Source organism: Nerophis lumbriciformis, linkage group LG13, assembly GCF_033978685.3.
Source record: "Nerophis lumbriciformis linkage group LG13, RoL_Nlum_v2.1, whole genome shotgun sequence".
Classification (NCBI taxonomy): domain Eukaryota; kingdom Metazoa; phylum Chordata; class Actinopteri; order Syngnathiformes; family Syngnathidae; genus Nerophis; species Nerophis lumbriciformis.
Genome location: NC_084560.2, coordinates 22362921 through 22378834, shown reverse-complemented (window position 1 = coordinate 22378834; position 15914 = coordinate 22362921). Strand labels below are relative to the sequence as shown.

The window sequence follows — 15914 nt, the reverse complement described above, 5'->3', positions numbered from 1 at the left end:
CTCCAGCACCCCTCGCGACCCCAAAAGGGACAAGCGGTAGAAAATGGATGAATGGATGGGTATTAGGATAGGATATTGTATAGGGGTGAATTATTTATTACATCACTAATAGAGTATGCAATTCTACATTGTCTTTTAGTTTTAATAATCCAGACCTAATAAATCGACATAAATGTCGATTCATGAAAGTAAGGCCTACATTTTCTAATTGGCTTGATGGTTTACAATTATCAATCAAATCTTGGAGAATGATTAAGAGTACAAAAGCCCTTACATTGATATCTCTGTTAAAAACATTTAAAGTGATTTATGTAGCCCTTTTTGTCTTTTTTTTTTCGTTCATATTTTTATTATTATTATTTATTAATATTTAATACTCTATCTGTATTTGCTTTTGTTTTCTTTCCTTGATGTAAAAGTGCCTTGACTTTGGGTGAATTATAAATGTATGTTTATTGTTCAATAAAAAAACGAACGAAAAAACGAACAAAAACATAGACGCCCAGAGCTTCCTTGTGTTGTTACGTCACTTCCTGCGCGCGCAACACTTCCCCAGAAAGTTGCCAACCCGGAAAAGTACCGTTACTTACGCTTTATTATTTTTTAAATACTCCGTTTTAAAAACAGTCCAACAGAGTATCCCCATTGTTTCCTTGCTGTCTACGACTTCCTTTCGTTTTACACTGTTTGATATCGTTCTTACTTTATATCACAAGTTTGTTAGTGTTAGCATTAGCATTAGCCGCGGAATGCTATTTAGCTCCGGTTAAACGTCCTGACGGTCCAGATGTGACGACGTCGGTTCTCCCGTCTTTTAGCGACATTATCGGCAGTGATGTCTTTGCAGCTGACTGCCGAGCAGCAGCGGAGGATTGAAGAGAACAGACGGAAAGCTTTGGAGAGGAGAGCCCAGAGAGTTGGGCAGACCATCGCCACCAACAAGCATGGCCCCACGGACTTAATAAACGCCGCATCACAACCAAAGCGGTTTGCTACACCTTCTAGTACAAACTCGCCTACTTCTAGTAACCACATTAAATCTTCTTCTGGAAGCGACAATCATAGCTCTTCTTCAAAACTGGTGAGGGAACTGCTTCATGTTGGTTAGTTATTGGTGACACTTCATGTAATTGTGTGAATGCTACAAAGCAGTGTTTTTTCAACTTTTTTTGAGCCAAGGCACATTTTTTGTGTTGAAAAAATCCGAAGGCACACCACCAACAGAAATCATTAAAAAACGAAATTCAGTTGACAGTAAAAAGTCGTTGTCGCAATTGTTGAATATGACTTTAAACCATAACCAAGCATGCATCACTATAGCTCTTGTCTCAAAGTAGGTGTACTGTCACCACCTGTCACATCACACTGTGACTTATTTAGACCTTTTTGGTGTTTTCCTGTGTGTAGGGTTTTAGTTTTTGTCTTGCGCACCTATTTTGGTGGCTTTTCCTCTTTTTTCTGGTATTTTCCTGTTGCAGTTTCATGTCTTCCTCTGAGCGATATTTCCCGCATCTACTTTGTTTTAGCAATCAAGAATATTTCAGTTGTTTTTATCCTTCTTTGTGGGGACATTGTTGGTTGTAATGTCATGTTCGGATGTACATTGTGGACGCCGTCTTTGCTCCACAGTAAGTCTTTGCTGTCGTCCAGCATTCTGTTTTTTTTCTTCCTTTGTAGCCAGTTCAGTTTTAGTTTCGTTCTGCATAGCCTTCCCTAAGCTTCAATGCCTTTTGTTTATTTTTGGTTTAAAGGGGAACATTATCACAATTTCAGAAGGGTTAAAACCATTAAAAATCAGTTCCCAGTGGCTTATTTTATTTTTCGAAGTTTTTTTCAAAATTTTACCCATCGCGCAATATCCCTAAAAAAAAGCTTCAAAGTGCCTGATTTTAACCATCGTTATATACACCCGTCCATTTTCCTGTGACGTCACACAGTGATGCCAATACAAACAAACATGGCGGATAGAACAGCAAGTTATAGCGCCATTAGCTCGGATTCAGACTCGGATTTCAGCGGCTTAAGCGATTCAACAGATTACGCATGTATTGAAACGGATGGTTGTAGTGTGGAGGCAGGTAGCGAAAACAAAATTGAAGAAGAAACTGAAGCTATTGAGCCATATCGGTTTGAACCGTATGCAAGCGAAACCAATGAAAACGACACGACAGCCAGCGACACGGGAGAAAGCGAGGACGAATTTGGCGATCGCCTTCCAACCAACGATTGGTATGTGTTTGTTTGGCATTAAAGGAAACTAACAACTATGAACTAGGTTTACAGCATATGAAATACATTTGGCAACAACATGCACTTTGAGAGTGTAGACAGCCCATTTCAGGCGCGCTAAGAACATATATTTTTCCACGATTTCAGCACTCAGGTTAACCATACCTAAATAGACACAAAATACTGCATTACACAAGACTACACCCGAATGTACTCGAACGATTGAAAAAAAGAAATGTTTTTAATCTAAATTATTGGTAAACAAAGTTTATGTATAATAATTTACGTAAAACCGCGAGTAATGAATAAAGTTTTCATCAATTAATATATTCTGTAGACATGCCCTCATCCGCTCTCTTTTCCTGAAAGCTGATCTGTCCAGTTTTGGAGTTGATGTCAGCATCTGCTTTGAGTGTCGCAGGATATCCACACATTCTTGCCATCTCTGTCGTAGCATAGCTTTCGTCGGTAAAGTGTGCGGAACAAACGACTGACCATTTCGTCGGCTTTCCCCACAGCCTCGTATTTTGAACAAATTTCGTCCAATTTCTTGCCACTTTCGCATCTTTGGGTCACTGGTGCAACTTGAATCCGTCCCTGTTCGTGTTGTTACACCCTCCGACAACACACCGACGAAAGTGAGAAAATGGCGGATTGCTTCCCGATGTGACGTCACGTTGTGACGTCATTGCTCCAAGAGCGAATAATAGAAAGGCGTTTAATTCGCCAAAATTCACCCATTTAGAGTTCGGAATGCGGTTAAAAAAATATATGGTCTTTTTTCTGCAACATCAAGGTATATATTGACGCCTACATAGGTCTGGTGATAATGTTCCCCTTTAAGCATTAGACACCTTTTTACCTTCACGCTGCCTCCCGCTGTTTTCGACATTTACAAAGCAATTAGCTATCGGCTGCCACCTACTGATACGGAAGAGTATTACACGGTTACTCTGCCGAGCTTTAGACAGCATCGTCACTCAACAACAACACATCATTTGTAGACCATAATTACTGATTTGCAAAAAATATTTTTAACCCAAATAGGTGAAATTAGATAATCTCCCACAGCACACCAGACTGTCATCATCGGCGGTCACTCGAACGAGTATGACGATTCCCCTGGTAGGGGGGTATCCCTTTATGGACGATGCCTGTGCGTGACTTAGTTTAACGTGGGGAGACTGATACACAGACTGTCACCACACGATCCTTGACAGAATCGGGTCAGGGTCCAGTGGCATGGAGTCCAAGACGACTGGGGACCATTTTCTGCTGCAGCCTTCTGCCGCCATCGCAGCTGTTGAGGTCTTCACCGTATCCCTGGCTAGGGGGCAGTCAGGTACTAGGCCTTTGCCAAGGGCCACCTGGGGTAACAGTAGTAAAGGGGTTAACCTCCTAGTGCCCCAAGACCCCATAGAGGAGCCTCCACTGCCGGATGCACTTTCACGTCATGCCCAGGACTGTCTCCCGGCACACTAGTGTGCCGCGGCACAGTGGTTGAAAAACACTGCTCCAAAGCATTCACAGATATAGTTTTCTACACCAAAATTCATCCATTTATTCTTATTGTGTGAATGCTTTGGAGCATTCACACACGTTTTTTATTCAACAACTTATTCTCCTCCAGATTTTGGCGCTCTACCTTCCACATTTTTCATCCCATTCAAACCGTTGCAACTTCAAACTGTTCAGCCTATTCGGGAATCGCGGGCTTTCCCTTGACAAATTCCAAAAAATCCCAGAATTCCAGGTTTTCCGGGACATTTCTCCCCTTCAAAATGAATTGGCCATTTTTCTAACTTGCACCATTTCCACATTTTTCAACCCATTCCACCTTCAACCTATTCCACCATTCTGGAAATTCAAACTTCCCTTTTTCCAAGTTCAAAAAAATTCCAGGATTTTCCAGAACTCCAGCTTTTCCAAAGCCCTATTTCCCTTTTTTCTGGCGACTACTCCTTCCACATTTTTCAACGCATTTGAACCGTTCCACCGTCAAAATATCCCCCTTAATCAGGACAAAAAACAAAGTTTTTTGAACTGCAAAAATTTCCGGTTTTCCCGAAATTCCAGGAATTCCTTAATACCATTTCTTATTTCAACATGTTACTACTTCAACATTTCTCGACCAATTAAAAAAATTAAACACCAACCATTTCAACTCATTCAGACCATTCAAGTTTTCCTGAAATTCCCAAATTTTTTGGAAATACCCATTGAAATGAATAGGACATTTTTCAAAGTTCCACAATTCCCACATTCTTCAACCCATTCAAACCACTCCACCTTTAACACATTCCACCATTCTGGAAATTCAAACTACCCTTTTTCCATGTTCAAAAAAATTCCAGATTTTCCCGAAATTCCTTAATACCATTTACTACTTCAACATTTCTTGCCCGATTTAAACAATTCCAACACCAACCAATTTAGCTCATTTAGGACATTCATGCTCCTAATCATTTTCAAAAAATCCTGCTATTGAAAAATGGGACATTTTTCCAAGTTGCACAATTCCCACATTTTTCAACCTATTTAAACCATTCCAACATTAACACATTCCTCTTATCCTGGACATTCAAACTAATACTTTACCAAGTTCCAAACCAAATTCCGGTTTTCCTAGAAATTCAAACTCTTCAACATTCAAACAATTTTAACATTCAAACCATTTCCGCATTTAAACAATTTCAACATTCAAACCATTTCTACCTTCACCCTACCTTCCATTAGCATTTCAGTTCAGCATCAGCTCTTCAACATTCAAACCATTCCGACATTCAAACTATTCTTACATTCATACTACATTCTGTCAGCATTTCACTTTAACTTAAGCATTAAAGCATTCTCACGCAATTCCTTCAGGAATCGCCTCTTCTAATTGTAACTGTTTTCCTTTTAGATACCAGTCAAAGATGCTCTTCCTCCAGCCAGTTTCCAGCATGTCAATCATCCCATGAAAAGCAGAGACAACATTAATGTCAAGCCAGTCCACACTTCTCCCAGCAATGCTGTGGTGGGCTCCTTCTACAAACAGCCAAACAAACCCACCTCAGACTCAACTTCTACTTTAAATGCCGTGCCTGCTAAAAAGCAGGCCATTTCCACCAGGGGGAAATGTGTGCTGCACACTGAGGGACGCTTCAGGGTGGAAGTTGGCTACAATGCGGAGCTAATTGCTGTTTTTAAATCCATTCCATCTAAAAGCTATGGTAAGTCTTCAATATGCCACCCATACACACATGAAATACCCTCACAGCACATCTTTAGGTCACTTCCTGAATCTGATCCACTACAGAATTGTATTAATTTGCAGGGACCTTATCCTTCATTGAATATATGTTTCCGAATATCTACATTAGGGCTGCACGATTTTGAGAAAAAAACGTAATTGTGATTTTTCTCTCCAAAATTGCGATTGGCAGCACGCAGGGTTTGTACGGGTGCTTAAAAACCTTGAAAATGCTTGGATTTTAATGTTGTGTTTTCAAGGTTTGTAAAATGCTTGAATTTTGGGTGAAGTGCTTGTAAATGCTTGGAAATGTTCATCCTATTTCTCGGCAGTCTGACTCAATAGGCTACCGTATTTTCCGCACTATAAGGCGCACCGGATTATTAGCCGCACCTTCTATGAATTACATATTTCATAATTTTGTCCACCAATAAGCCGCCCCGGACTAAAAGCCGCGCCTACGCTGCGCTAAAGTGAATGTCAAAAAAACGCTGCGCTAAAGTGAATGTCAAAAAAACAGTCAGATAGTTCAGTCAAACTTTAATAATATATTGAAAACCAGCGTTCTAACAACTCTGTCCCAAAATGTACAAATGTGCAATCACAAACATAGTAAAATTCAAAATGGTGTAGAGCAATAGCAACATACCGGTAATGTTGCTCGAACGTTAATGTCACAACACACAAAATAAACATAGCGCTCACCTTCTGAAGTTATTCTTCATTCGTAAATCCTTCGAATTCTTCGTCTTCGGTGTCCGAATTGAAAAGTTGCGCTAGCGTGGGATCCAAAATGGCCGGTTCCGTCTCGTAGAAGTCATCGGGAGTCAGTGTCGCTGTTGTTCTGTGAATCCTGCCTTCCGGAAAGCTCGGACCACAGTTGTGACCGAAATATCTGCCCAAGCATTTACGATCCACTGGCAGATGTTGGCGTATGTCGTCCGAGGCTGTCTGCCCGTCTTAGTGAAGGTGTGTTCGCCTTCGGAGCTGTGTGAAAAAAGCCACCCGGCCTCTTCGCGTAAACTTCCCTTAACCACTCGCTCATCTTTTCTTCATCCATCCATCCCTTCGAGTTAGCTTTTATGATGACGCCGGCTGGAAAGGTCTCTTTTGGCAAGGTCTTCCTTTTGAATATCACCATGAGTGGAAGTTAGCATGGCAAGCTAGAACCACAGTGAAGGATGACTTCTCATTCCCTGTGGAGCGAATATTCACCGTACGTGCTCCCGTTCCACAGTGCGGTTCAGTTGCTGTGAAATACGGTAGTAATCCGTGTGCGGATGGAGAGATTGCGTCTTTTTATGACCCGGATCGTTTAGTAGGAGCCATTTTGTGGTCTTTACAGATGTAAACAGGAAATGAAACGTACGGTGATATCCGCGCGTTTTTTCTTCTTCTTCCGGGGGCGGGTGAAGCGCTTCCTGTTCTATGGGGGCGGGTGAAGCGCTTCCTGTTCTATGGGGGCGGGTGCTTTCCTTGGCGGTTGCTTGCGTAGAAGAAGAAGCGCTTCCTGTTCTACCGGGAAAAAAGATGGCGGCTGTTTACCGAAGTTGCGAGACCGAAACTTTATGAAAATGAATCGTAATAAAGCGCACCGGGTTATTAGGCGCACTGTCAGCTTTTGAGAAAAATTGTGGTTTTTAGGTGCGCCTTATAGTGCGGAAAATACGGTAATTATAAAATGGGAAAAAAATAAAATAAGTTTCCTTAAAAATGAAAGCTGCACGCTTGATCTGTTTGCTTTGCACGAGCCCTTACATTAGGTTGTTGTCATGCCAGAGCCGTATATACGGCTCTGTGTCGCCCCCAAGAGGACAGTGGTGCATCGGTCCATCATGCCTGGAGGCTGCCGTTTTAATGAACATGATGTATGCATGAATTATGATACAAACAAACAAGTAAACAATAATAATTAATGTTATTTATTGTAAGGAATGATCTATACATGAATTATAATACAAACAAGTAAACAATAATAATTAATGTTATTTCTTGTAAGGAATGATGTATACATGAGTAATGATGATGATACAAACAAACAAGTAAACAACGTTTGCAAACACAGATGACATTGAATAGTCTACAGAAACACTGTTTCATTTTCTATGCCCCATTCAGTTAATAACTGCTAGTTCAACGTTAGGCTTAGGTTTTAGCATATTTTCCTTATTTTGACTACAGACAGCATTTGGTGACCTCAAACAACAAGGCTATGGATTGATTCACACTGGTTTTCGCCTTTTGAAGGGTACTGGAAAAACTGGAAAATTGATCTTGAAAGTCCTTAAAAAGTGCTTGAATTTGGACTTGGAAAAGGTGTACAAAGCTTGAGCACGGTGCCACAAGGGTTAGTGCAGCGTTTCTCAAAGTGTGGGGCGCGCCCCACTGGTGGGGAATAGAGACATGACAGGTGGGGCGCGAGGAACGGGAGGAAATTTCACTTAAAATTTTTTTTTTATTACCGGTATTATATTCTTAGATTTTTTTTTTTTACTATGCTTTCATTTTCTATACACACTGTAAATCACTTTGTGATTCTGTCTGTGAAATCCGCTATATAAATAAATGGAAATTACCGGTACTTATTTTTACTGTAGACTTTATATTTCTCGGTACGAGCGAAAGTTTGACAGACATAGCAACAGTAACTAATGGGGGCGGGGCTAAGCGGAACAAACTTTCGCGCGGATGGGTAGCAGGCTAATGTGTGGATCACAATTACACAAATATATAAATTTGTGACTCGCACCTCAAAGGTCGTCGAGCCAGAGCCAGCGCCTGCAGAGAAACAAAAATCTGACGAGCACACACTGTGTCATTCACCGGGAAACAGCTCAGCCCCGAACTCAATGAGGTTTTAACAGATGTTGTGAGCGCGGTAAATTTGATCAAAACACGACCACTAAAAGTGCGACTGTTCTCTGCACTGTATGAGGAAATGGGAGCTGGTCATACAGCCGTGCTGTTTCACAGTGAAGCAAGGTGGCTCTCCCGGGGAAAAGTGCTGTCACTTGCCCTGTCTTGCCAAATGCATAGCTCCTCCTTTTTTTTTTGCAAAGATTGCAAAGTGGCACTTTTATTGTATTTATTATTGAACTTGATGCAAGTTATTTGATTTATTATTGAACTTGATGCAAGTTATAACACTTTAAACACACTGGTTTAAATGTAACTTAGATATTGGGTTTCATTATGTAAAGCGCTTTGAGTCACTAGAGAAAAGCGCTATATAAATATAATTCACTTCACTTCACTTCACTTTTTTTGATTTATTATTGAACTTGATGCAAGTTATAACACTTTTGTTTTATTTATTATTGAACTTGATGCAAGTTATAACACTTTTGTTGATTTATTATTGAACTTGATGCAAGTTATTTGATTTATTATTGAACTCGATGCGAGTTATAACACTTTTATTTGATTTATTATTGAACTTGATGCAAGTTATAACACTTTTATTTATTTATTATTGAACGTGATGCAAGTTATAACACTTTTGTTTTATTTATTATTGAACTTGATGCAAGTTATAACACTTTTTTTGATTTATTATTGAACTTGATGCAAGTTATAACACTTTTTTTGATTTATTATTGAACTTGATGCAAGTTATAACACTTTTATTTGATTTATTATTGAACTTGATGCAAGTTATAACACTTTTTTGAGTTATTATTGAACGTGATGCAAGTTATAACACTTTTTTTGATTTATTATTGAACTTGATGCAAGTTATAACACTTTTTTTGATTTATTATTGAACTTGATGCAAGTTATTTATTTATTATTGAACTTGATGCAAGTTATAACACTTTTGTTTTATTTATTATTGAACTTGATGCAAGTTATAACACTTTTTTTGATTTATTATTGAACTTGATGCAAGTTATAACACTTTTATTTGATTTATTATTGAACTTGATGCAAGTTATAACACTTTTTTTGATTTATTATTGAACTTGATGCAAGTTATAACACTTTTGTTTTATTTATTATTGAACTTGATGCAAGTTATAACACTTTTTTTGATTTATTATTGAACGTGATGCAAGTTATAACACTTTTTTTGATTTATTATTGAACTTGATGCAAGTTATAACACTTTTGTTTTATTTATTATTGAACTTGATGGAAGTTATTTTATTCATTATTGAACTTGATGCAAGTTGTACCACAGCTGCACAGTTATTTTATTTATCATTGAACTTGATGTTATTTTATGTTATTGAGTTTGAATGTATACAACTTGATGTTCAATAAATTTGAAAATGTTAAAGCTTGGCATTAGCGCTCTGTTGGGGCGATGGGGGCAGGTGGGGCTTGAAAACTCCCCCTTGTCCAAAGTGGGGGATGACAAAAAAAGTTTGAGAATCACTGGGTTAGTGCATGTGCCTCACAATACGAAGATCTTTCTGTGTGGAGTTTGCATGTTATCCCCGTGACTTTGTGGGTTCCCTCCGGGTACTTCGGCTTCCTCCCACCTCCAAAGACATGCACCTGGGGATAGGTTGATTGGCAACACTAAATTGGCCCTAGTGTGTGAATGTGAGTGTGAATGTTGTCTGTCTATCTGTGTTGGCCCTGCGATGAGGTGGCGACTTGTCCAGGGTGTACCCCGCCTTCCGCCCGAATGTAGCTGAGATAGGCTACAGCACCCCCCGCGACCCCGAAAGGGACAAGCGGTAGAAAATGGATGGATGGATGAATTGCAATTGGATTTGCCATTTTTATATTTTACACATACAAATGCATACAACTGTGAAAATAATAAGACATGTTACTTTTAGACTGTCAATTAATATATTCTTGTATCAAGGTAATTAAAAATTTAAAAAATATTTGGCTTTCTGCAGATGGACTAAGAGCTTTTGTCTTCATCGTGCTCTTAAACGAAAGAAACAGTCTATAAAATTATACAGTGCTTATAATGTAATGTAATAATAATATACCATAATAATGCAAGTAGCCATTTGAAAAGATATACACTTTTGTTTACTATTACTGTAGTGAAGTGAAGTGAATTATATTTATATAGCGCTTTTTCTCTAGTAACTCAAAGCGCTTTACATAGTGAAAACCATTATCTAAGTTACGTTTTTAAACCAGTGTGGGTGGCACTGGGAGCTGGTGGGTGAAGTGTCTTGCCCAATGACACAACAGCTTTGACTAGGATGGCAGAAGCGGGCATCGAACCTCGAACCCTCAGGTTGCTGGCACGGCCGCTCTACCAACCGAGCCTACGTTATAGAATTGTTTACCATTGTACTGTAATTGGAAGGTGATTAACTGTTATCCTACATAAAATAACAAAAAATGTAGTCATATCCGTAAACAAAAACATTGCGTGGAAGTCTGGGACAGTGCAGAGGGAGTGGCAGACTGGGGTGGTGGTTCCCCTTTTCAAAAAGGGGGACCAGAGGGTGTGTGCTAATTACAGGGGTATCACACTACTCGGCCTCCCTGGGAAAGTTTACGCCAAGGTACTGGAAAGGAGGGTCCGGCCGATAGTCGAACCTCAGATTCAAGAGGAGCAATGTGGATTCCGTCCTGGTCGTGGAACAACTGACCAGCTCTTTACTCTTGCGGGAATCCTAGAGAAGGCCTGGGAGTATGCCTATCCAGTCTACATTTGCTTTGTGGATTTGGAGAAGGCGTGTGACCGGGTCCCCCGGGAGATCTTGTGGGAGGTGCTGAGGGAGTACGGAGTGAGGGGAACCCTGCTGAGGGCCATCCGATCTCTGTACAACCAAAGCGAGAGTTGTGTCCGGGTGCTTGGATGTAAGTCGGATCCGTTTCCAGTGGGGGTTGGTCTCCGCCAGGGCTGCGCTCTGTCACCTATCCTGTTTGTGATTTTCATGGACAGGAGTTCTAGGCAGAGTCGTGACCATGGCGGAGAGGGTATACGTCTCGGGGGGGCTAAAGGTTGCGTCACTGCTGTTTGCAGATGATGTGGTCCTGATGGCACCTTCGGTTCGTGACCTTCAGCTCTCACTGGATCGGTTCGCAGCCGAGTGTTCAGCGGCTGGAATGAGGATCAGCATCTCCAAGTCGAAGGCCATGGTTCTCAGCAGGAAACCGATGGTTTGTACAGTCCAGGTAGAGGACGAGACTCTGTCCCAGGTGGAGGAGTTTAAGTATCTCGGGGTCTTGTTCACGAGTGAGGGAAAGATGGAGAAGGAAATCAGCCGGGGAATCGGAGCAGCTGGGGCAGTATTGCAGTCTCTCTGCCGCACTGTTTTGACGAAACGAGAGCTGAGCCAGAAGGCAAAGCTCTCTGTCTACCGAGCTATCTACATTCCTACCCTCACCTATGGTCATGAAGTGTGGGTCATGACCGAAAGAATAAGATCGCGGATACAAGCGGCCGAAATGAGTTTCCTCAGAAGGGTGGCTGGCATCTCCCTTAGAGATAGGGTGAGAAGTTCAGTCACCCGAGAGAGACTCGGAGTAGAGCCGCTGCTCCTTCGCTTGGAAAGGAGCCCGCTTAGGTGGTTCGGGCATCTCGTGCGGATGCCTAACGAGCGTCTCCCTAGGGAGGTCCTCGTTGCACGTCCCACTGGGAGGAGACCCCGTGGCAGGCCAAGGACCAGATGGGGGGATTACATCTCCTCTCTGGCCTGGGAACGCTTCGGGATCCCCCAGGAAGAAGTTGCTAATATTGCTCTGGAGAGGGAAGTCTGGGGGTCTCTGCTGGAGCTGTTGTCCCCGCGACCCGATTCCGGATAAGCGGTTGAAGATGGATGGATGGATGGATGTAAACAAAAATTTAACTTAGATGAATATTGAAAATTTTAAAAAGTGCATTTTTTTCCCAGTTGGAAAAATGAGGTCAGACGTTGTCTTTTTGTTTATTGATCATTTGATCACTGTATTCTTGCTCATTAGTCTACAATAATGGGATAATAATGCCCATCCGATTTGAAGCTGAACTATTCCCACAACAATCCTATTTTTTTCCTCTTAATCATTGTTACTTTGTGGCGAGGCGTGAGTCGGAAGGCTGTCCGTACGTGCTTTCTGTGTGTGTGTAAAGCTGGCGCCCCGCTCCCCACCCGCCAACAAGACAAAGATTGTAAATGACTGAAAAGACGGATCACTGCTTTCAGTTCATTCTTAAACGCGCTCAAGGGCCGAAAGCAATGTAAAGAGTGAGTCGGATTTCTCCCTGTTTGAAGCACGATATGAATGTGAGGCTCATCAATTCCGATTAGCGAACATGTCTGTCACTCAAATGCTGGTGACGGCGGAGAAAAAAAAAACCCTCAGCCTGTTGCGTTTATGTAATCGCACTAACTAAAACCTAAGTGCCAATTGATCATGCAGCCCTAATCTACAGTATATCAATGCATAGTATTGTACGTAGGTATTAGGCATACAAACAGATGTCTGACTGGAATTTGCAACTACAAACTACATACATTTTTATCTGCCACAAGAATATCTGTTAAAATTCCAACATTGACGGAAATGGCAGAATGTTTTACAAAACCTGTAAGTCAACAGTTGCGAAAGATGAAGCTAAAGATCAGTGAAACCACCTTTGACGAGACTAATAAACCTCGAAAGGCCTTTTCACAAAAATTGTGACTTTACTTCAGATTGGCACAGGTAAGGAAATTAAAATACATTCTTGACTTTGACACTGACACAAAAAAATCACATTAAAAAACATTTACTTTAGTGGGATTGTGTCATCGAAAAGCCCAAACAAAAGGGGTAAACACTCCAAAATAAACTTCGAAGGGGCTTTAAATAATACATTAGGTTTTGAAAGTTTTAAATGACTCATTCAAATAAAACCTTTAAAAATGTTTCTGTATGAATTCTGACATGCATTCACCTGTTTACTGACTGTACCTGTGCCAACAATATCGTACCGTGCAATTTTTTTATTGTTACATCCTAATTGTATTTGCAACTACACACTCTGTACATTTTTATCTGCCACAATGTCTTCACATATTGGACATTAAGGTTTTGTCCTGTTTTTATTTATTTTTCATAAGCCAGCCAACTGCTTGTGATGCCAGCCAAAAGCTGACATATGTTGGCTAACGTAATCCTTGGCTCTAAGCGGGCACGCAAATACTATTTGTGACCACATAAGTCAAACCTATAATGCCTGTGCTCAGCATTTTGAACATCTATTGTATTGAGTTGAGTTTTTATACAAGAAAATCAGTACTAGGGCCATCCACTTAAGTCAGACTATATTTATGTAGCATATTAAAACAACTTACCGTATTTTCCGCACCATAAGGCGCCCTGGGTTAAAAGCCGCGCCTTCAATGAACGGCATATTTCAAAACTTTGTCCACCAATAAGCCGCCCCATGTTGTAAGCCGCATCTAACTGCGCTAAAGGAATGTCAAAAAAACAGTCAGATAGGTCAGTCAAACTTTAATAATATATTAAAAACCAGCGTTCTAACAACTCTGTTCACTCCCAAAATGTACGCAAATGTGCAATCACAAACATACGTATATCAACATGGACAGAGCTGCGTGAAAAAAGCCACCCGGCCTCTTCGCGTAAACTTAAACTTACCTTAACCACTCGCTCATCTTTTCTTCATCCATCCCTTCGAGTTAGCTTTTATGATGACGCCGGCTGGAAAGGTCTCTTTTGGCAAGGTCTTCCTTTTGAATATCACCATGGGTGGAAGTTAGCATGGCAAGCTAGAACCACAGTGAAGGATGACTTCTCATTCCCTCTGGTGCGAATATTCACCGTACGTGCTCCCGTTCCACAGTGCGGTTCACAGGAATATCAGTTGCTGTGAAATACGGTAGTAATCCGTGTGCGGATGGAGAGATTGCGTCTTTTCATGAACCGGATCCTTGTCGCTTAGTAGGAGCCATTTTGTGGTCTTTACAGATGTAAACAGGAAATGAAACGTACGGTGATATCCGCACGTTTTTTCTTCTTCTTCCGGGGGCGGGTGGTTTCTTACAGTAGAAGAAGAAGCGCTTCCTGTTCTATGGGGACGGGTGCTTACCTTGGCGGTTGCTTGCGTAGAAGAAGAAGCGCTTCCTGTTCTACCGGGAAAAAAGATGGCGGCTGTTTACCTAAGTTGCGAGATCGAAACTTTATGAAAATGAATCTTAATATTTATCCATATATAAAGCGCACCGGGTTAAAAGCCGCACTGTCAGCTTTTGAGTAAATTTGTGGTTTTTAGGTGCGGCTAATGGTGCGGAAAATACGGTAGGTTGACCAAAGTGCTGTACAGGGCACACAAGACAATGAAAATAGTAAAAGCAATAAAACAGTGGATATTACAATATATAGTAATACATTAACAGCATATTTTTGCTAAAAACTGTTGAGGTAAAACTAGATAAACACCAACTTTTTTCTTTGTTGAATGCAAATTAAAATTGATGAGATTTCAGCAAGGTTAAAAAGCTCAGGTGTTGGCGCAGCTCTGATGTGCAGAGGCAGATTCCATGATTAAGGGGCAGCCACAGAAAAAGCTCTGTCCCCTTTAGTGAGGCTGCAGGAGCTCAGACAGGTAAGATGGGGCCAGTCCGTGCATTGTAGACATTTAAAAACCAAAAGCAGTATTTTGAAATTGATCCTTAAATTTGATGTGATCCAATATAGAGCTGTGAGCACGGGGATTATGTGTTTTCAGTGTTTGGTTCCGGTCAACAGCCGGGGTTGCTGCATCCTGTACCACCTGCAGGGTGTAAAGGGAGAACTAGTCAAGGCCAATATAAAATTATTGTAGGGATGTGCTGACCAGTATCAGATGATTTTCATGAAAAAGTACATAATCGCTATTGCCGATTAATGCCTTTCAATGCCCATCACAAACGCAGATATTCTCTGCCTGGCATTATTTATTTTTAGTCCCCTGGCTGACAGGCTGCTAACAGCTAATTACAGTATAATCATGTCTCCAGACACAGTGTAGACTTGCTCCCCTTGCTAACAATAATCACCTCCATAACGGATATTAAAATGCATTTCTTATTACTTTAAGGATGGACTGGAGGATGAGGCTAAAAATGTTACACACTGAGAGCAAGCATGCTGATTGCTAAGATAACTACTAAACTGTTAAAACAACACTAAGAAATAAGTGCTTGGTAAAGTTTAAGAAATGTAGATGGGACCACATTATAGAAGAAAGTAAGCAGTTATTTACAGGAATTTAATAAGTGTATTAATAAGAGTTTAGAAAGTGGATAATATAGCAACTGTTTGTGTGTCAGCATTGTCACAGTCAGTACACGACACATAAGAGGAGGGCGGATCATTCCATAAATTGCTGGTGTCGATACCAAGGATACTTTCAGTATATGATCGATACTGGAGTTTTTTTTTTCTTAGAATATTTTTAGTAATGTTTACAGGAGGATGTTCAATGTAATAGCCAAATAATTTAAATGAAGAGGTTGTAATTTTTGCTTTTGTTTAGTTATTGTGTATTATTGACTTT

The 15914-nt window shown here is 40.7% G+C and overlaps 1 protein-coding gene across 1 annotated transcript in view; it reads left to right on the top strand.

The window, feature by feature from the left end:
• Positions 1-531: 531 nt before the first annotated feature.
• smarcal1 (SWI/SNF related, matrix associated, actin dependent regulator of chromatin, subfamily a-like 1) overlaps positions 532-15914 on the top strand; it is a 25251-nt gene continuing 9868 nt past the window's right edge. Inside the window, exons 1-2 of the mRNA XM_061971503.2 lie at positions 532-1081; positions 5135-5444. Of these exons, the coding sequence (XP_061827487.1) occupies positions 836-1081; positions 5135-5444 (556 nt within the window). The 5' untranslated portion in view covers positions 532-835. The remainder of the gene's footprint in view (positions 1082-5134; positions 5445-15914) is intronic.